The sequence below is a fragment of the Macaca mulatta genome, chromosome 9 (genome assembly GCF_049350105.2).
Source record: "Macaca mulatta isolate MMU2019108-1 chromosome 9, T2T-MMU8v2.0, whole genome shotgun sequence".
Classification (NCBI taxonomy): domain Eukaryota; kingdom Metazoa; phylum Chordata; class Mammalia; order Primates; family Cercopithecidae; genus Macaca; species Macaca mulatta.
In genome coordinates this window covers 97,617,828-97,641,122 of record NC_133414.1, presented here as the reverse complement: position 1 = coordinate 97,641,122, position 23,295 = coordinate 97,617,828, and the positions used below count along the sequence as shown (strand labels likewise).

At 36.0% G+C, this 23,295-nt stretch overlaps 1 protein-coding gene across 3 annotated transcripts in view; it reads left to right on the top strand.

The window, feature by feature from the left end:
* Positions 1-23,295, top strand: part of PRKG1 (protein kinase cGMP-dependent 1) — a 1,342,028-nt gene that overhangs the window by 1,162,878 nt on the left and 155,855 nt on the right. For 2 of the 3 annotated variants that reach the window (XM_001099261.5, XM_001099460.5), the window contains exon 8: positions 20,185-20,250. In XM_001099261.5, the coding sequence (XP_001099261.1) occupies positions 20,185-20,250 (66 nt within the window). Of the gene's footprint in view, positions 1-14,019; positions 14,875-20,184; positions 20,251-23,295 lie in introns of those variants that run through there. The other variant, XM_077945585.1, reaches the window with a different exon arrangement.

Below are 23,295 nucleotides of genomic sequence, written 5' to 3'. Positions count from 1 at the left end.
ACTCTGTGTCTAGCTAAAGGTTTGTAAACACACCAATCAGCACTCTGTCAAAACGGACCAATTAGTACTCTGTAAAATGGACCAATCAGCAAGATGTGGGTGGGGCCAAATAAGGGAATAAAAGCAGGCCGCTGGAGCCAACATGGCAACCAGCTTGGGGGTCCCCTTCCACAGGGTGAAAGTATAGTTATTTTTCTCTTTGCAATAAATCTTGCTGCTGCTCACTGTTTGGGTCTGTACTGCTTTTATGAACTGTAACACTCACCACGAAGGTCTGCGGCTTCACTCCTGAAGTCAGCGAGACCAAGAACCCACCAATTCCAGACACACTACTTGACATTACCAGAGGGATCTTCTTAAAGCTTATGATAGTGCGTGCCTTTAAATAAAGGATGAAAATGTTCTAACATCACAGCCTGCTATTCTCTGCCTGCTGAAGCCTGACCCTAGACCATTAATGTCTGACTGAGCCTTCCATATGCCCTCAAGCCAACCTGATTCCAGTAAAAGTGAACTTCTCAACACACACCATCATTCAGGTTACCCCCACTGTTTAAAATGATCTTCCTTCTATCACTACAAACAGATTCTATCAATATTTTAAAACCTGGTCAATATCTCCTTTTTCATGTATTCATTCCTAAGGTTTCTACCTGAATGCAGCTTATGTTCTTTGCAGATCCCTTCATAAATGCTTAGCTTGTGGAATTTATAACTTTTCTCTCTTGTATTATAATTATTTTGTGATTCTTACGTAAACTTATGGAGCTTCAATTTCCTCCAACTGAAAAATGGAGATAGGCATCTGTAGCATATACGTAATAGTTGTGCTTTGATTGTAAATAACAAAGCCCAATTCAATCTAGTGTGACTCATAAAGGGACCATATTAGATGGGTAATGAGGTATTTCATAGACCCAAGGTTCATACGGTATCTTGAAACTCTCAAAAATTGTAATGGGCACCAGTAAATCCATTCAAAACGCATAGGATTCTTTCTCTCATCTCAGCTTTTCTGTTAACATCTCTCATTCTTTCTTGTTCCAGTCCTGTTTTCTCTGCTTTTCCTATTCCTGTGAGAGCTTTCAGCTAAAGCTCTCAGGTTTTGACTTGTCCTTAAGTACAAGTGTCCCTGATTCCCAGTTATCCCCAAACAGAATGTGATTGGCCAGGTTGATCATGACATTTACCTCTAAGCAGCTGTAAGCATAAGAGCCTACTGGCAAAGAGTAGGATTATCAAAGGCTCACCTGAATAATCTTGGAGTACAAAAAACATTCTTATGAAATTATGACTACGGTCATCCGAGAAAACACTAAAAATGTATCATTATAGGATTGTTGTGAGGATAAAATACAATAATTTATGCTGCAAGAAGTATGATTTGTGGTTCCTCGAGTATGATTACCTGAATTTGCATCCATGCTGTGCGCCACTCATCAGCTTTATGGCCTTGGGGAAATTGCTTAACCTCTATTTACTGAAGCTTCTGTATCTGTCAAAGTGAGAAAGCATAATAGTAACAAAATGATAGGATTGTTTTGAAGATTCAGAGTTTGAATGTGCAAATACCTATTACAGAAATTGGCACATTGTGATCACTCAGTACAGATTACTTATTGTTTGCTAAAATTTTCATAGTTACCAATCTATCATTAGCATGAAATAAAAGTTTGTTGCTAATCTCTAACATTGCTTTTATTAAACTATAAATTTCTTGAGAGTAAAAATTATTCATTATGTATCATTGTATCTGTCTTACTGCTTAACATGGCTTCTTACGTACTTTAGACACAGTAAATGGATGGATGGATGAGTGGATGAATGGATAAATGGATATATAAACAAAAGAACAGAAGGGAGGGAGGGAAGAAAAGAGGGAGGGTAAGGGAAAGAAAATATCTGATTTTCAAACGAATTTTGAATTAGGAAGGCAGATTTGGCTGCTTTGTTCGTAAAGAATATCAGCCTACAATCTTGGGGCAGATTGAATAAAATAGTGCAGCAGATATCTGATGAAGTGATATGACTGACTGTGCCCTGCTCTACACGTCACAATACTAGACAGCCATGACTGTTTGGTAGTAATACGAGATTTTTCAATTTTGTGATTAAGAGCAAAGATGGCAAATGATTATTGTAAGCCTCATGCTACAGCTGCACTTAATTAAAATCACTAGGTACCTTAATTAAGATTATTAAGTGTTTCGTTAAGACATTTAATTAGCAAGTTAGGTGCCATATGATTTTTAAAAAAATCTATCGAATGGTGTGATGTTTTACTAAACTACAAATTGTATCTATTGAACATTGTCTTGTGAGCTACTGTGAATGTAGTGTAGAGTCTGCAGAAGTTATCGTTAAATCGCTACATAATTAGTTTCAGTATAGATTTTATTTTTGTTACTGCTGAGAAAATGTTAATTAAACTCTTGGGCTTGATTAGATCGTCTTTCTTCAGATACAGAAGCGTACAATCACAAGAATAGAAGGGAGTGGTAGAGGAGTATTTTTTGCATAATAATGGACTTGGGGTTAGGTAAATGTGAGTTTATGTCTATGTTGTTGCTCAGTTTAGGTGGTGAAGTCAAACACGACCTGTAGAACAACACCCTTTGATCACAGCCTCAGAAATATCAGAGACAGAAATGTCTAAGGTTGGGGAGATAACATGGTGGAAGGTACGTGGATGTTGGGAACAAATGTAAGTTCAAATCTAGATCTGCCACTTTTTAGCTGTGTGACTCCTGCCTGATCCTTGAATCTCTTTGAGCTTCAATTTCTTTGTCTATTCAGGCGGAGACAAACTTTTCTGTCAAGAGACAGATAGTAGATATTCTAGACTTTACATATCACATATGGTCTCTCACATATTTTAGTTCTTTTCATTCTTTTTTTTTTCCTTTCAAACAATCTTTTAAAAATATGAAAATCATTTATGGCTTGAGAGCTTTGTATGAACAGGCTGATTTGGACTCCTGGGCCTAATTTGCTGACTCTCTCTCTCTCTCTCTCTCATATATATATATATATATATATATATATATATATATGAGTTTTCACTTTTAAGTAGCAAATACCTAGCACAGAGAAGTGCACAATAATTGTTGGTACTTCCAATCATCAATGAAGCTAAAACTTTTTTAAAACTCAATTGTGCCAGAGATTTTCAAAATGACCCTATTCTGCTACCATATATGCTTCCTGATTATCAGCTATAAACTTAAAGTAACAATTTATGCCTCTTGCTACCTGCCTTCCCAGTGCTCCCGATAGAGTAGGTGCTCAATTAAGTATTATTTAATGATAGTAATGGGAATACATGGTGCACCAGCACTTCAGCATTTGTAGAGAAGCGGCTGTGAATGGAGCATGGTAAAGGAAATAGAAAGCAGATGCAGTCAGTAGTGCAGGATCCAGAACATGAAAGAAGTTTTCAAAATGTCTCACTCATATCTGTCCATTACTGTCATGCACAGGAAATATCATGGGTGTATCGAATAGAATAAATGATGAGAGCAATTGGGTGGTAGGGAAGGAAGATTTATTGGTAATACTAATATTGTTACTATTAACTTTATCTAAATAGTTTGCTTTTTACAAATATCTAAGAAGGATTTAGGGGTTTTTCGAGCAATTCACTTTAATCTGTAAGGACAAAAAAAAAAAAAAAAAGAAAACAAAATAATAGACCCGCCATACATTGTCTATTGTCTCCTGGTAATCCTGTCTTTTTTAAAAAATTCATTGTTTCTCCCTTCTAGAGATTTTATATAGGTTTAACAATGTGTTAAAACAATTTGCTGAAATTTTAAAAGACATTTGTGTAGTCGATATAAAGCCATTTAGAACTTTTTCTGTACCAAAGATACTAGCCTTATTTCTCTCTCCTTGCCTATTTGGCCCTAGAGCTTCAACCATTATAAATTTCCTGCTATTCCCTATACACAATACTGTCCCATTTTATTTCACAGGCTGTTCCTCTATCTCACTTTCTCTGTTGATTAACTTCTGTATGCACATCAGTTCTTATCTAAGGCATCGCCTCTTCCCATGGCTTTCACTGATCCACTATCAACCCATTCCCTTTCCTCACTCCATCTCACAGTCAGGGTTGGGATATTCCCATGTGATTTGTTGTCACTCTGCTCACACTTTTAGCCTACTCTGATCACACTGCATTATAATTGTCAAAAACTGTGTTACTAACTAGACGATAAACTCTTTGAGGGCAATGACTTTATCCTTTACCCTTCTGTATACCCAGCAGCTTGGACTATCTGGCTCAAGGTCTATATTTAGAAACTTTATTTTAGGGTTGCCTGATAAAATACAGGATACCTGGTTAAATTTGAATTTTGGATATTCAAAGAAAAACTTTCGACAAATTAAATTTAGCAGACTTTATTTGAGCAAGGAAATGATTCATGAATCAGGCAGCACCCTGAACCAGTAAAGTCTTGGAGAGCTCCACTCAGCAATATAGACAGGAGGTATTTATAGACAGCAAAAAAAGAGGTGCCATGCAGAAATAACCTGATTGGTTACAGCACTGCCTTTTCCTTATTTGGACATGTTTTGGCAATTTGCAGCCTGTGATTGGCTGAAAGCTCTGCTGCTATGATTGGCTGAGATTTGGCTATTAGTTACAAAAACGTACTTTCAGTTAGAATGCAGTTTGTTTCCATATTAAGTTAGGTTACAGTTCATTACATATGAAGGTAGCTTTAGGGCAAATTTAAATTAACACAGATTAACAATGTATACGTGTTTAGTGTAACTACATAGAGCACACTTATACTAAACAAAAGTACTCATTATTTAACTGAAATTCAAATTAAACTGCTTGCCCTGTATTTTTATTTGCTAAATCTAGCAACCCTACTCTGTTACATGAATGAATAAATGGATGTTATTCTATTCTGTATTATAGTAAGAAATAGTTTTTGCTATTTTCTGTAGGTTTCAGACTAAAGATTAAGCCCCAGTAGAAAATTTCACCAATGTCATCTGAAATCCTTGCTTGCACTTTGAAAGCATGTTTTTTATGACAACATAGGGTCTTACTCACTGTGAAGAGATGACTGTTAATCCTTGAGAAACTTTCAAAATTAATAGAAGCAGCGTGACACTCATGATGGTTTATAAACAGTAAATAAGAGTGAACAAGAATCTATTGGGATTAGACATGATGTAATAATAATGAAATAATAATAATACTGTCTAATGTTTATTGAGGGCTTCAGTATGTCAGACAGTGATCCAGGTTATTTTCATATATTTACTTTCTTATACTTCACAAAATTAGCCCTATCAAATACCATTATTTTCCTCATTTTTTCAAAAAAAGAAAACTGATAGGCAGAGAACTTAGGTGTCTGACCCTAGGTCACGCAGCTGATTAGTGGCACATTTGGTTTTTTAAACAATATAGTTTGATTTCTATGTGAAAATACATTTTAATCAACTATGTAAATTATTGTTATGAAAATCTACACATTCCATGATACACTACTTACATTTTCAGACAGATCACAATTACAAGCTTATAATTACTATTCTATCTAAAGATATATCCTTGGATTCAAGATGAATCATCTCAAGAGCATTGAAGACCATGATAATTAGAACTTTTAAAAAGTATCGACATGCATAAAATCCTAACAAACTACAGAGTAGAGCAGTGCTGTGATTTTGATCAACATTTCACATGTGAAAAATGAAATGGAGAATGAGTCACTTTCTCAAAGTCACATACCAAGTTGGCAATACAATAATAAAAAGGAGGCACTCTCCTGACATGTTGTCTGGAATTCTGATGAGAGAATGCAGTCCAGTTTTGAGGTATTTTAGGGAAAAATCCTTTGAAATATGTGACCATGCAACTTAACATTTATTTTAAATGTGTATCAGTTGAGGCTTAATAGTATATCAATCCAGTCATTCCAGTATGCCTTCTCTTACTCTACTTTCAAAATAGGAAAAAAAATGAATAAATATTTTTCAGCCCAGTGAATGAAGAGTACCGAGAAAAATAAAGGAAAAGACTAATGCATTACTTTATTCTCTAAAGTACTCATAACCCATGACACAACCTGTCTTGTCCTGTCTTGATTTGCTTTGTGCTACTATAAGTGAATACCACAGACCGGGTAATTTATAAAGAACAGAAATTTATTTTTTACAGTTGGAAGTTGAAAAGCCTAAGGTTGTGGCCCCATATCTTTCGAGAGCCTTTTTGCTGTTTTATCCAATGGCAGAAGGCAGAAGGTGGAAAAGGCAGAGAGCACAGGCATGAGAGAGAGAGAGAAAGAGAGAGAGAGAGAAGAGAGACAGAGAGAGATAGAGAGATGGGGGGAAGAGAGAGAGAGAGACAGAGGCAGAGAGAGAGAGAGAAAGAGGGAGAGCGATAAAGATAGAGAGACAAAGAGCACACTGAACTTGCTTGTATAACAAACTAACTCTGGCAATAACAAACTCACTCCCTTGATAAGGACATTAATTCATTCGTGAGGGCAGAACTCTCATGACCAAATCACCTCTTAAAGATCCCACCACTCAATACTTTTGCACTGGGGATTAAGCTGCCAACACATGAACTTTGGGAGATACATTCAAACCATCAAATTCTGTACCTGACTCTCCAAATTTACATCCTTCTCACATGCAAAATACATTCATTCCATCCCAATAACCCGCAGAGTTTTAAGTAGTTCAGCATCAACTCAAAAGTCCAAATCCCAAAGTGTCATCTAAATCAGATATGGATGAGACTCAAGGCATGATTCATCTTGAGACAAATTCACTCCAGCTGTGAACCTGTGAAATCAAAACAGGTTATCTACCTCCAAAATACAATGGTAGGACAAGCATAAGATAGATATTTTCATTCAAAAAGGGAAAAATAGGCAAGAAGAAAGGGGTAACTGGTCCCACATAAGCCCAAAACTCAGTGGGGCAAACAACATTAAATCCTCAGAATAATCTTCTTTGGCTCCATGTTCCATTTTCTGTGTACACTGGGACAGCAGTTGGGCTCCCCAGGCCTCAGGCAGCCCTGCCCCTGTGTCTTTACTGGCTTTAGTCCACCTGGTCAGTCTGTGCCTGAAACTTTCCTAGGCTTATGTTGCACTCTGGCAGCTCTACAGTTATGGTGTCACAGATGCAGCCCCACTCCTATGGCTCCACTAGGCATTGCGCTAGCAGTGGTTCTCTATGCTGATTGTGCCTCTGTGACAAGTTTCTGCCTGGGCCCCAAGCTGTCCGTGACATCTTGTGAAATCTTGGTGGAGGCTACCGTGGCCTCACAGCTTGCAAACTGTGTGCACTTTCAGAGTTATTCATATGTGGACACTGCTAAGGCCCACTGCTTTTGCCCTCCAAAGTGGCAGCCCAAGCAGCCCAAGCTGCACCTGGGCCCACTTGAGACATAGTTACTCCCAGGGTGACCCAGGAGTGCTGCATTGGGATGAAGGAACAGAGGTGTTCTACACTGGAGGTGGCATAGGACAGCAAATCCTGAGGCCTTTAGGGCATCTCTCTGGAAACCTTGCCTTCAAGGTCCTGCTCTGGGTCTGTGATTAGAGAGGCAGTCTTGAACATATCTGAAATGCTTAGCTGATCTTTATCCCATATTCTTGATGAATAGGATCTGTCTTCCTTCCATCCATATTACTATTTTTAGCAAACAGCTGCTTGGCCACACCATTAGTATTCTCTCCCAAGCATGCTTTATTATTGTTTACATGGTCAGTCTGAGAGTTTTCCAAATCTTTCTATTCTGCTTCTGTTTTAATTATTAATTCCATCTTAAAATCATTTCTCTTCTCTCTAATTTTACTGTAAGCAGCTAAAAGAGACCATGTAGCATCTCAGATGCTTTGCTGCTTAGCTATCTCTTCTGCCAGATATTTTAGTTCATCACTCTTAAATTTCGTATTTAATAAAGCCCTAGGGCGTGGACATAATTCAGCCAGGTTCTCTGCCACTTTATAATAAAGCTGGCCTGTACTCCAGTTTCCAATTCCTTGTTCCTCATTTCCATCTGAAACTTCATCAGAATTGCCTTTACTGACCATATTTCTACCAACATTTTAATCATGACCAATTAAGTAATCTCTAAGAAGATTTAGTCTCTCCCTACAGCTCCTGTCTTCTGAGTCCTCACCATAATTTCCCTTAATACTCTGTTCACAGCAATCTAGATTTTTTTTCCTTGGCTGACACTTGAAATTCTTTCAGCCTTTATTCATTACTCCATTCCAAAGCTGCTTCCACATTTTCAGATACTTGTTTTAGCAACAGCCCAACTCCTTGGCACCAATTTCCTATCTTAAGCTATTTTATGCAGCTATAACAGAATACCTGAAATTGGGGAATTTGTGAAGAACAGAGTTTAACTTGTTACACATCAGTATACTGGGAAGTCCAAGGTTGAGGGACTCACATCTGGAGAGGGTCTTCCTGATGCATCATTCCATGGTGGAGGGCAAAACATGGAAGGGCAAGAAAGCGCATGCACATGTGCAAGAGAGTGCAAGAGGGAGCCAAACACACTTTTATTACAAACTCACACTTTCAATAGCATACTCACTCCTGAGATAATGACATTAATCCATTCATGAGGGCAAAGCCCTCCTGACCTAATTACCTCTTATTGGTCCCTCTTGTCAACCCTGCTGCATTGGTGATTAAGTTTCCAGCACATAAATTTTGGTGGATACATTCAAACAATAATGTACCTGTTGAATAATTATTCTATTTATATCTTCTACTCAAATTCAAGCTTATCTTTCACCTATTACTTTACAAAATTATATGTATCAATGTCTGAAAACCACCAGATTTATGTTAATTCAGATTATTTCATAAAATATGGCTCGGAGAAGGAGAATAGATATAAGAGGAATCTACTAATAAAATAACAGAGAACAATAAGCTCATCCTTCTATCTGTAAATTCTCCATGGGGTGACATTCTTTAAATTTGTAAGGCTCTGCCAAAGAGTTTAATATTTGAAGCAAAGGTACAGAGTAAATACCGTTTGTACCCTAACAAGAAAGAAACTAGGATTCAGAATTCTTCAGAATGTCTTATGCCAGCTATAATGGAAGGTAAAGAATATTATCTATAATGACTAGATAGAAAGAACAAAAGCCATCAGTCATGTTTTAACATTTAGGGGAAAGAATTCATTCAAATATGGAATATGGAAGATGTACAGGTTACTGTCGAATCTCAGTTCCACTAATAACACAAAGGAAACACAACAGAAAAAGATAGCAATATATATCGCACTGCAATTACTTTTTCTGCCCCTTTCTCTTTCATTAATTCATATATTAGGTTGAACCATAGAAAATTGTCAATATTTGGCTGTTTTTAACCTACACAAACAACAATTTTATTTGGCTCAATCTAATAAATGTCTACATTCTTTGTCACTGAAGAATGCTATAGAAAGTGAAATTTGAAGTTTGTATGTCAGATAAAAAATGCATTATGCTATCAACCCAGCAGAAGTAATGAAAAAAAAATTGAAAATTGAATTCTTCCAACTTCATCATTCTCTATTTAGTTATTGTGTTCTTCCACGGATATAGATCAAAGAGGATATGCAGTCTCTCGGGAAGTGAATTAATATAATGAATGGAAATATCCAATCACATGATCAGGAAGAATAAATCTTGGAGTTGCTTTTTGGATGGCACTTATAATTTTTCTGCCTAGAGAATCAGTCTCTTTTAGGTCATGTCATGAGTCCATATGATTGATAAGAAACCATAGACTGCCTTGGGTAAACTCCAGAAAGAGGATCTGCTTTAAACTCAAGTCTATGTTTATCATAAGTTGATATATATTCTTAATAATACATTGACTTTTATGCATTTTTCATTACTCCTTTATCTTACGTTGTAGAATTCTTAAGGACAGAGATCATATTTTCTGTTTAGAATAAGTTGTTCTTTAATATATGAATTCCTTAACGTATAAATGGCTGTAACAGTAACATTTACTTCAATATGTGAAAAGGCCATCAGTATAGGTACTCCAAAATTACTAATTCAGTTTTCTTAAAACTCTGTTCTATCATGGCTATAAACTGTTTCCTCTACTTGAGTTTAAGCTCTCTAACTAATTTTAGAGATTTTAGTTAACATGGTAAAGGAAAAGAAAGTTAGTGAATATTAAAAAAATAAATAAATCCTTTGAACTACCTCCAGACACTGAATGATGTGGCCCTGTTTTCTTCTCTGTCCTCTACGGTCTCTGCCTTCTTTTCTTTTACTCAATCTCTGAATTCCAAGCTTGTCTGTGTTACCATAAGCTCTTTCCTACTTCAAGGCTATTGTATATGTTGTATATGTTGTGACAGTTGATATGATAACTGAGATGGCTACTAAGTGGCTAATGGATGAGGAGCATCTACAGCATGGACACACTGGACAAAGGGAGAATTCAAGTCCAGGGTGTGAGGAAGCAGGACAGAGTAAGACTTAATTAAGCTACTTAGAATGGTGTGCAATTTAAATGGTGCCATTTAAGGACAGGGGCACATTCTGAGAAATGCATCTTTAGGCAATTTCATTATGCTAGCATCACAGAGTCTACTCACACAAACCTAGGTTGTATAGCCTACTACATACCTAGGCTCCATGGTATAGCCTATTGCTCCTAGGCTAGAAACCTGTACAGCATGTGACTGTACTGAATACTGCAGGCAGTTGTAACACAGTAGTGTTTGTGCATCCAAATATATCTAAATATAGAAAAGGTAAAGCAAAAATATAGCATGAAAGATTAAAAATGATACACCCAAATAGGGCACTTACAGTGAATGAAGCTTGCAGGACTAGAAGTTGCTGTGTGTGAGTCATGAGTGAGTGATGAGTGAATGTGAAGACCTAGGGCATTACTGTACACCACTGTAGACACCAGAAACACTGGACACTTAGTCTACACCAAATTTATAAGAATAGTTTTCTTTCTTCAGTAATAAATTAACTTTAGCTTATTGTAATCTTTTTACTTTATAAACTTTTAAATTTCTTTTCTAATAATTCCTAAAACACAAACAATTCATACAGCTCTATAGAAATAGTTTCTTCTTTACATATTCTATAAGGTTTTTTCCATTTTTAATTTATTTTTTACTTTTCGAATTTTTTTTTGTTAAAAATGAAGACACAAACATTCACAGTAGTGTAGTTCTACACAGGGTTGAGATCATCAATATCACTGTCTTCCACCTCCACATGTTGTCCACCTGGAAGGTCTTCAGGGGCAATAACACACACAGAGTGGTCATCTTCTATAACAATGCCTTCTTCTGGAATACCTCCTGAAAGACTAGCCTGAGGCTCTTTTATGTTAAGCCTTTTATGTATTTATTTATTTTTAGTAAGTAAGAGTACACTCTAAAATAATAAAAAGCATAATGTAGTAAATACTTAAACCAGTAACATAGTCATTTATTATCATTATCAAGTACTATGCAAGGTACATAATCATATGTGCTATACTTGTATACAATTGGCAGCACAGTAAGTTTGTTTAGGGCTATGATATTACTAGATGAAAGGAGTCTATCAGCTCCATTAGAATCATATGGCACTACTGCTGTGTATGTGGTCTGTTTGTTGACCAAAATGTCATTATGTGGTACATGACTATGCATGCTTCCTGTAATACATTTCTCCTGACTCTTTATCTTGAGTACCCCAACTCCACCTTTGGGTCTTAATTTCTAATGTCCTTAAAAAAGTTGTCTGTCCTAATTGCTGAATGAGATCCTCCCTATTAGTTATCTGATTGCATGCTATTTGATGAGTGTTTCCATTAGAGTAGCCCCCACTTATCCTCAGGGAATACATTCCAAGACCTCCAGTGGATACCAGAAACAGATGAAAGTATGGAACTCAATTGCCCAAAATTGCCTGTTTGTGTTTTCCACCCACAAATGTAATACCTTTTCTGTCTTAACTAAGCACTTATCATGCACTGTGGCCATAACTTTTGCAGTTTGAGTGCAACAGCAAAACTAACACAAATTTATTTTTCCTTCCTCACAATTTCACAGACAGAAGATATGTTTTGATCATAGATCTTAGCAACCTCACCACATGACCTTTTTTCTTTCTTATCAAGTCAATAGCTTTCACCTTTCATGAAGGAAGCACTTTAAGACTTTTCTTTGGCATATCAGAATTGCCAGCATCACTACTCTTGCATTTTGGGACAGTAGTGTGACAGTTGATCTGATAACTGAGATGGCTACTAAGTGACTAATGGGTGGGGAGCATATACAGCATGGACACACTGGACAAAGGCAGGATTCAAGTCCAGGGTGTGAGGAAGCAGGAGAGAGTAAGGCTTAATTAAGCTACTTAGAATGGTGTGCAATTTAAAATGTATGATTTGTTTCTGGAATTTTCCATTTACTATTTTTGAACTGAAGTTGACTGCAGGTACCTGAAACCTAGGGTAACTGAGTGAAACTGTGGATAATGGTGAGGGGAGGTGGTGGTCGGGCACGGGAGGGCTACTGGGTATGTTTGTGTACTAATTTGATTTCTGTCCCCAGTAGACTGCAAGGTCAGGCATTCAAAATATATTCGCCTTCGGCAAGTATTTGTTAAAATAATTGCTGGTTTATTATTATTATATTCATGGGACATATGAGTACTTCATAATAAAGGTGGATTTTCTAGTTTAATAAATAAAAAGGGATAAGAAGAATAAAGGGTTTGTAAGGCTATTCACCAAGATGTTAATCTTAGTTATCTCCTGGTAGATGGTGTTATGGTACTTTTTATTTCCCCCCCTTTTTTTTGTAATTAATATGCAAAAATACTTATTTTTCTTTCTTTCTTTGTAAAAGTGGGGTGTTGCTACTTTGCCCAGGCTGGTCTCAGTCTTTTGGGTTCAAGTGATCCTCCCACCTCAGCCTTTCAGGTAGTTGGAATTACAAGCGTGTGCCACCAAACACAGCTCTGTAGAAATATGTCTTGTGGGTAAAAATTGTTCTTATCCTTTAAAAATGCTACTGAAGGATAATGGAAGTTTTATGGATGAACTGAAATAGAAGGTTCTTAGAAGAGTCAGCTGCATGTGCACAGGCATGGACAGAATTTACAGGGGTCATATTTTGAGGAAACAGTTATCTGTCACACGTGCAGTGGAGGGTCGTCAGTATAGTGCCTGGAAAGGTGATAGATCAGATAGTTTCAGGACCTCTAACTATACATGAAAACGTTGAAACTTTTCTTGTTTTCTTTAAAAGCTCTTGTGCAAAGAGTTGACATGTCTAGATTTACATTTGAAAATGCATGGCAGAGTGAGATAAGGATTAGGAGAGGGAGAGAGTAGAGGCGAGGGAATGATTTAGGAGGCCAGAGCAGTGGTGCAGGGCAGAGAGAGTGGTGGCCCCCAGTAGATCCATACTTGTGGGAATGTGAAGGGAGGACGAACATGAGAGATAGACACAGATAGAACCAATATGACCAAATATACGCAAGAGAGAATGGGAAGAGTCAAAAAATGAGTCCAATCTTTTGAGCCTAGGTGAGTGCAATAATGCTGATGCCATTTACCATGATAGGGAACCCAAGGAAAACAGTGGTTTTGAGGTTAGGAGAAAATGAGTTAGTTTTGAATCGGAGGTCACAATGGGACTTCTGGATAGGAGTGTATAGCAGGAGAGAGGTAAAAGTTAGAAAGGAAGACTTGCAAGTCATTCATGTAAAACTAATAGTTGATGTCATAGTGTTATGCGAGTTTTCTCAATGAGAGAAAGCAGGGCTAGCAAAAAGAAAACCCAAAACAGAATTTTGGGAAAATACCTATTATCTGTGGACTAGGGATAAAATGTCAACAAAACAAATTGAGAAAGTGATGTTAGAAAATAATTGGGAGATTAATTTCTTATATAGAAACTTAGGGAAGGGGACTGCTAGAGACAAAGTATATAAAAAAGGGTCACATGCTTCCCAGTGTTAGAGGGTCCTAAGGTGATGATGATCATGATGATGACCATGATCATGATTGTCGCTAACATTTATTGGTTGACTACTCTGTGCAAGCATGATTAGAAGGTATATAATTATTTGCATGTATTAGCTGATTGTTCACTTAGGTTATGGGTTTTATTACAGTGTTGGAGGTATAAATCATGTTGGGATAGCTTCAGGACTTAGTGGAAAGTGGAATTAGTGATTGGCCTGATAGGACTTTTTCTTAAAGCACACTTACCTGCCAAGGGATCCAATTTTCAAAAAGCACAGTCAGATTTGCCACTAACTCTACGATTCTTGTTCATAATTAATTTATTTCATTTTTTGTGCTTCTTTGATGCTTGCCATGTCCTATCAATGTTGATTGTCCTACCCCTTGTAGTAAGATTGCTTTTGATTTTGAGATGAAAAGAATTTGCTTTGTGCTGCGTTAACTAAACTTAACTGGGGACGTTAAACTGCTCCACATGACAGAGAGTAAAGAGCTCTGACCCCTGGATTGCTGTAAACTCACAAGCAATTGGAGTAGTGTCAGTTTCCATGCAGGCTGGCACTGAGAGTGTGCTGGGATTCTGTTGAAAGCAGTCACATTGCTCCAGAGCTGAAAAGGGAGATCCCCTACTCTGACAGTTACTTTGTATCAACTATGTTCTGCTTTGGCCTCATACATTCTGTGTTTGTTCCCCTGAGGTATCAATGAACCATAGAGTTCTCTCATAGCCATGAGACACAAGAGAATTGCTTTAGAATGAGAAGAGCCAATGTAAATTCCCCATATGGATTATTCAGATACTGACAGTGACGCCACTTTGGGATACAGCGATGATGAAGATTCCAGTGATGAAGTTCAAAGAATATCAGAGTCAGTGCACAGAAACCTATATTTGCAAATATTTTGGGATATTTTTCATGCTCTATTATTTCATTGAAAGGAATTTCTAACACATCTGAAAATGCTTAAAAAGAGGCAACTACTAAACTGCATAGCTTTGATTGTAATTACTAATTAATCATTAGCAATTTTGTAAAAATACTTGTTAATCTGCCACACAGTAGCTACTTTTGCAGTCGTGCTTTTTAAAGTATTTATTAACTGTCACACTGAAATCAACTAATATAGAGCCACAGAACTAGATAAACGTGAGATTTTATTTTTAAAGACAATTTGCATGTTGGATGTGGACTGTTATGTGGATAGATATACATTTATTTATTATAAAAAAGCAAGTCTAGTGTGCTGAATGTTCAGAGGTAATGTGCATTTGGTAAAAGTTTTTAATTAAATAAATTGAGCATTATAATCCTACTTATAAAATTCTCTTGTGTTCAATATTTTACTGAAATGTCATGTATTCTATTAGAAATTATTAAATACCCTGATCTGTAAAAAAGTACAAATGAAAGTAAGTTCAGTTTTTAAACAATAACATTTTTCTCCTCTCTTTCCTTTTCCTACTTCTAAACCACTATGACATGAAATGCCTGCTAACTTGGTAGATGTTCTGTGTGAAACCAGTATCATATCACCTATGGATAAAAATACGTTTAATAACATCACGGAGTTATTAAGACCTTTGTATTACCTGAATATGTAATATTAAATCTCTAAATTCAGATGGTATTTGCTTTACCATGGTCCTTGGATCCATAAAAGATATCAACATACATGGTAAATCAGTGTTGTCAGCTTCTATCATTGACATTCTTTCTTTAAAAGTTAGAAATTTCTACTATCTCTCCTAAAAGGAGAGATTAATACATGTCATATACTAATGTCAAGGATTAATATATACATTAATACTAGGTCACATAGTATTTTGTCTCTATCTGTAGCAGGTTTTGAGTGCACAAGAACAGAATTTATAGACACTCTCTTAGAGAGGTAAAAGCGCCTTAATAATAGAAATAAAACGACACTGTCATGGCAACATGAGTTTGCCACTGAATGAGCTTGGCACTGAATAATTCTCTATTGTCAGGCAACATTATTACAAAGCAATATAGCAGGCTAGGACATAGTTATGGATGGGAATTCTAATAATTTTAAAATCAAAGTGACCCTTTCACATTTGTTTTACAATTGAAAACCCATAACTCTATTAGTGCTGGTTCTATTAACAAGTAAATATAATTTTCATAATGATGGACAGAGAAAAGTGAATACTTACTGCTCAAAGGTTATTCTACATTTTAATGAATATAGCATTTAAATCTGAGAGCAGAGTACATAAGCAGCTTACTGTTGTGGAAAGAACATGACTTTAGGGACAGCCAGATCTGTGTTCAAATTCCAGAACTGTAACTCACTAGCTATATCTGACTTTGGGTGCATTCCCTAACCTCTATTCTCAGGTATAAATCTGATATAAAATCGCCACCCTTTGTTATGTGCAACAAATGATATTTGTATGAACTGTTTAATGTTGTTCCCGGCATGTACTATGTGCTCAATAAATGGCAAATATTATAATGTACTGTTTAATATGTTGTTTTTTTTTCCCCATTGTGATGCTTCTTTCCAGTTTTAATATATGTCACATTACTAGGTACTACACCTGGCTCTAGACCATACTTATTTTTCTTTTTAAAATGAAATTTTCTATTTCTGTTAACTATGTCACTCTTCTGATCTTTGATATTTTCCCCAATCTACATTTAAAAATACCAATGCATCTTCTTTTTCTTGCATGGAAATTGCATTCAACTTTAAAAGTATATCCAATTTAGGCCGGATAATATGATGAAATTCTGAAATATTGTAAATTTGTGATAAATACATTCTTAAAAATGTATATGCACAGAACATATCTTCAAAATGAAGCACTATTTTGTGTTTATTATATTTTTAAAGAATGTGGGCACTTTCTTAATAGTCAAATGGAAATATATTTCAGAGAAAGCTAAATTTAGTATTATATTTCCTATGCTGTGATGGTGGTTTGTTTATTATTGTTGTTCGTTCGTTTGTTTTTGGCTGGCAGCAGTTGGTAGTAACTTGTGCTGCCATGAACAACTAAGAAGTAAGTCATGCACATAATTGATGAAGAACCCAATGAGCACTACAGAAGTTTTCTGCCTGTTATATTCATTTGACCAAAAAGTCCCCTAAGAAAGTGATAATGAATTGAAAATACATCGTTTACATCTGTGGAGCAGAAAGAAAATCTCCTCTGTGTTTCTGGATAGCAGTGTTTTTTGAAACACCAGGTAGAGCCTCCACAGAGACAGGCATGCAGGTGTTGAGGATGAAAAGAATGAGAAATAATAAACAGCTGAACACAGTTCAGCTGGGCCAGGCACTATGTTAAACTTACTTTTGATTATCTCATTTGATACTACACAGTGAGTGGCTACTCTTCTTCCCATTTTACAGATGAGGAAATTGATGCTTTCACGTAGCTTGTGAATGGAGGTGGGTTTAACACCAGAATAGTGCAACTCCAAAGCCTGAGCTCTGCCTTCCTACCCCAGGGCTCAGAAGTATGATGGATGTCTGTGCCATAACTGCTTTAAACACTAAGCATCTTGTATGTGTGAGGCATTTGGGATGAAATGGGGAGCAAAGCCAGTCATGGTCCCTGCCCTTATAGGCTTTAGTGGAAGGAAGACAGAGTTATTAAGCAAATGACTACATAAATACACGTATTAATATAAATTACAAATGGTGATACCTGCTTGGATGGAGAGATATGTAGCACTATGAGAACAGATGCATAGGAAACCCAACCTGGCCAATTCAAGATGGCATCCCTAAGGAAGGGGTACGTAGACTGGGATTGAAGAGATAAAAAGGGGTGAACTAAGCAAAAATTAGAGAGGAACTTCCCAGGCCTAGGGAAAATATGTTAAGAACTCATGGCAGGAGGGCAATGATGTGTATTAAAAGGAGGCCAGTGGCTGGGTACAGTGGCTCACGCCTGTAATCTCAGCACTTTGGGAGGCCGAGGCAGGTGGATCCCCTGAGGACAGGAGTTCAAGACCAGCCTGGTAACATGGTGTAACCCCATCTCTGCTAAAAATACAAAACTTAGCCGGGCATGGTGGTGGACACCTGTAATCCTAGCTACTTTGAACCTGGAAAATGAAGGTTGCAGTGAACCGAGTGTCACTGCACTCCAGCCTGGCCAACAAGAGCAAAACTCCATCTCAAAAAGAAAAAAAAAAAGAAAAGGGAGGCCAGTTTGACCAAAAGGCAGGGAATGTGAGGAAAACACTGGGAGGATTGTACTGCAAGGTAACGAGACAATAACAAAAACTTTAAAGTTAGGATAACGTAGTATGATGGTGGGCGGATTAAAATATGTACAATAATTGATAACTTTTTTAAAAACAGGGCAACCAGTGAGAAACAAATGAAAAGAAATGTTACTCATAAGGAAAACACAATATGAAACCCATAAGAATACATTTTTTTAAATATCAGGACCCAAATGAAAGAAGTTATGAAATTGTATTTAAAGATACGAAATTATATCTGAACAAGTAGAAAGTCATGCCATGTTCTTATAGGGAAAAATTAATATCATCAGAAACTCCTTGCTTTGATACCAATGAATAAATATTAATGTAATACAATTTTACTAAAATCCCAAGGTGGGTATTTCAGAAGTGGAAGATTATTTTAAAGTCGATATGAAATAATGAATGCTTAAGAATATCATCAAGGAATTTCTCAAAAATAATAAATGCTTAAGAATATCATCAAGCTATTTCTGAAAAAATAAAAAGGATTTTAGTAAGGGAGAACTTGCTTTGCCAAATATGAAATACAAATAGTTAATTTAAAGCAATAGTAATCTAAACAGCATGGTATAGCAACAGTGAGAGACAAAGAGATCAGTGAAAAATAGAGTTTGGAAATATATTTCAGAATGTAGTGCGTTTCAAAAGTATAAAAATTCACTGTGAGCATCTTTATTCTCAAAGCTTTAAGAGTCTGTTATTAGAGATGTGATGTTTTTGGGTTTTTAGACTGTATTATTAAGGCTATATTATTTCATATGTACCTTTCTCTTTAATATATTTCAAACTTATTAATCATTATATTAACTTAGAAATTTATTATTTTTGAAAAAAGTAAATTTTCAAGCATCACTTGTTTTGTAATTTTTAAATTATTTTTTAAAATTCTCATGGGTACATAGTAGGTGTACATTTTTTTGTGTACTTAGGTGTACGTAGTAGAGGGTACAGGAGATGTTTTGATACAAGCATGCAATGTAAAATAAACCCACTGTGGAGAATGGGGTATTCACCCCCTCAAGCATGTATCCTTTGAGTTACAAATAATTCAATTACATTCTTTAAGTTATTTAAAAATATACAATTGTGTTATTATTGACTATCGTCATCGTATTGTACTATCAAATAGTAGGTCTTATTCATTCTTTCTGTTTTTTTGTACCCATTAACCATGTTACCATGACAGTGATATTAATTTTTAACTAGCTGAAAATTAATTGTGAATATTAATTTATCAAATCCACCTTTATTGAATCAAACATAAGATTGCAGGATAGATTTTCAAAGGTTTAAGAAGTTGATAGATACGAATGCAGTAACAAATTAAATGCTTCTAAAGAGACAATATATACATGTTTCTATCAGTGTGACTTAAGATTTGTCAAATACTCTTAAAGAGCCATAACCTCTGATATAGATGAATGGCTATGTGCCATAAGTTGCCAAAACATTAGCCACATAAATACAGGGTCTTTAAAGTCAGGAAATGATTTAAACAGATCAATTGTTCTCAAGGATATAATGATAAATTCATATACAAATGGATAAAATATTCAATTTCTAGAAGTATAGCTTCAAATTCTTTAAAAACTCTTCTGTATTTATGTTTGTTACTATCTTGATCATTAACCAACTATTTTATTAATTTCTCCAAAGGGAATGATATCAAATTTGTTCTACTTGTGTGAGTGAAATTTCAAATTTGAAAATTGTAACTACTGGATTGTAACTGTAGGATTTGATAATTAATGACAAGGGTAAGATGATTCCTCAGAAAAAAAATTTTGAAACATGAACAAAGCTTAAGCCTGGAGGTGGATAAATCAGAAGCGTTTATATAATGTAAATTGTTTCCTGAATTAATCACAATGGACACTGTGCTTTGATATTAAACATTATTTTATTTGAATGTCTCTATTTTTTTATATAGGGAAGATGTGAGAACAGCAAACGTAATTGCTGCAGAAGCTGTAACCTGTCTTGTGATTGACAGAGAGTAAGTACATTGTTTTATTATGTGAATTACACACTCATATCAGCAACACACACGAGTTCTTGGAATTAGACACCATTTTATGGAGCTATTAATACTTGTTTTGTATCTTTTCATTTTTAAATGAGTTCTATATTTGATTCTCATTCCCTATTATTCTTAAAAGTGGCTGGCTCTGCCATTCTATCTTTGTGATCTTTAACAAGGTACTTAACCACTGTGAGCTTCAGCTCAGCTCATTTGTATACCGGGGTAATGAAATATCATAGGGGTATTTTAAGGATTAATGAGAACATATGAGTAAAGCATTTGTCCAAGTGTCTTTTACTCAGGAGGTACTCAACCAATGCTAGTTAGTTTTGTAAATTTTTAGAATTATTCTTCCATTTTTGTTAATAAATGGATTGTCTTTGAGTGGTTTTAGTTATTCCCTCTATTCTCCTATCTCTAGACTTCCATAATAGAACCATTTAGGGATGAAATTTTGAAGAAATAATCAGTTCTGGACATCAGCATATATTTAAGGCCATTAAAATTTGTCTGATAATGTCTATCCCTGTTTCTTCTCTCAATTCTGGCTTGCTCTTTTCATTACCTGGATGCTTTATAAGTTAAACTACAAATGTCAGATTATTGATTCTCCAAGACCATGGTTAAAATGCATATGTACTTTCTGGATGCAGTCCAACAGACTTTTCTTCCTTGTGATGTATGTGGTTAAATTCATCAAAATAGCCAAGTACCTGACCCAAGAAGGACTGTAAAACATCCATTTTAGTGGATCCATTATAACTGGAATAGGCAGTGAGTGACCACGTAGAATGAACCCGAGGGGCCAGGTATGGTCAGCCTAGAATGATGGAGCTGGACGCCGAGCTCAGTGGGCTCCAGATGGAAAGGAATTCTACTTGATTTAGAAATCTCACTTTTAGAGGTCCTTCTATGCTGGATTGCCAGAACCAGAGCAGAGACACAGTTGCAGATTGATGATAATATCCGTGTGTATTTCTGAAACTGTTATATTTTGTGTGGTTCCCAAAAACAATAATTACCAATTCACTCTTCTATTCAACTCACATTTTACTGAGAATCTACTATGTGCAAAGCATTGTCCTAGAAGAAGATTCAAAGGAGCAGCACAGATGCTGGTTTTAGGAGCTAGCATCAAATAGAGATGTGGCCTATACAAATATAACCATGATACAAGGCACACAATGAGTTCAGAATAAAATTTTAAGGGAATTCAGAAAAGAGAGCGAGTACTTTTGAGAAAAGTCAGGAAGATCTTCGTGGAAGAAAAGGTATTATTAGGTGGATGTGGAAGTATAGGAAAAGCAATATAAATATGGTGACTAGCTTAAGAAACACTCATAGGAAAGCTATCCGCCATTTACACTGGCTAAAGTGAGACTGTGTAAAGGTAGTTGGAGGAGGTGTTGTAACAAGTTCACAAGCGTGCTGGCACTGGTTCACTGAGAAAATTGAATGTTGGGGTAAGGGCAGTTCTGACCATTTTATGCAGCAAAAAGTTATCACTATAATAATGGATTTAATAGACTAATCTGAGAATTCAGTGTAAAACGAATTAGAGGGAGAGGTTAGAGACAAAATATTTGGTTAGGAGTCTAAATTCAGTTGGTGATTATAAGACCATTTGTAGGAGGAACCCATAAGAAACGAAGAGGTAAAACCAGAAGGTTTCATGTCTTACTGAAAGTGAAGAGCAAGGGAGAAATTAGGGATATATTTGGAATAGAAAAGATGTAAAAGGAAAATAGAAAAATCAGTTTGGTGGGTACAATGACATTTCACTAAGAGTGTAATGCATTGAACATACAATATCGAACACTCAAGAATGGATGCCCTGTAGGAGACAGGAAATGTGGGACAGAAACTTTTGTTAGAATTAACTTAAAATTAACTTTATAATTGCCTACATGTGGTTAGCCGCTGAAGCTATGAGACAGGACAGAATTGCGTGAAAGAATCGAGAAGAAAGAGTCAAGGCTAGATTTGGAGAAATCCTTTCATTTAAGCATTAGTCAGGGAAAGTAAAACCAGCGAAGAATAATGAGATAGTGTAGGAGACTTCAGAAAGCAAGAGGATATGTCATGAGAAAAGAGATAATCACAGTGTTACAAGCTGAGAGGCATGCAGATAGAGAAAAGGGCAATAGGATTAGTAACCTGGGAGAAAACAGTTTTATTAAAGCGTTATGAATGGAATCCAGATTACCAAGTGTGACTAGGTGAAAAGGAAGTGAGAACACTGAGCCTACAGTATACAAGTATCCAGGAAGATAGAGTGAATGACATACTAAAGGGGATATTTGATAAATGGAGCCCCAGGGGAGGAAATTGTGGGCAAATGAGGAAAGGTTCTTGGAGAGCACATATATATGTATTTTTGAGTTTCTGAAAAGTGAAAAAGAGGCAAGGTAGAAAATTTGTAGAGAAATGCTGGGTTGTAGATAAGGATAGTTATGGGAACTTGAATGGACTTAATCTTGCCTCTTTTAAAGTATAAAGGGAGGAAATCTAGTGAGGGGAGGAATGAAACTGAAGCTTTGCCCTAATCCTAATTTTCTCTCCTTATCCAAACGTAGGCATATACAGTGTACACTAACAAGTGAATGGATGTGGTCAAAGCTCAATACTTGAATCTTGACTGCACCATTTTACAAGAATATGGGTAAATTACTTAAATTCTGAGTCTCAGTTTTCCTGTCTGCAAAATGGAATAACATTATCAAAATCGTAAAATTGATTTGAAAATCAAATGATTTAACATAGGTAAATGTGCATGCACAACACAATACATGAAGTGAGCACTAAATAAATATGCCCTTCCTCTTCTTACAGAAGGCGCAGGATTCCCTTGCGTTTAGCCGTATTTCTCTACTTGGCGTTGGTTTATCTTCAGGGTTATATACGGAGAAGACACCTTGAGAGAGGTCTTCCTTAAGCACAAATACAGAAAAATCAGCTTGAGTCTAAGAATTGAAAAAGTGCATTTGTATACTCTTAGCAGAGAAGTTGGGCTTCTGA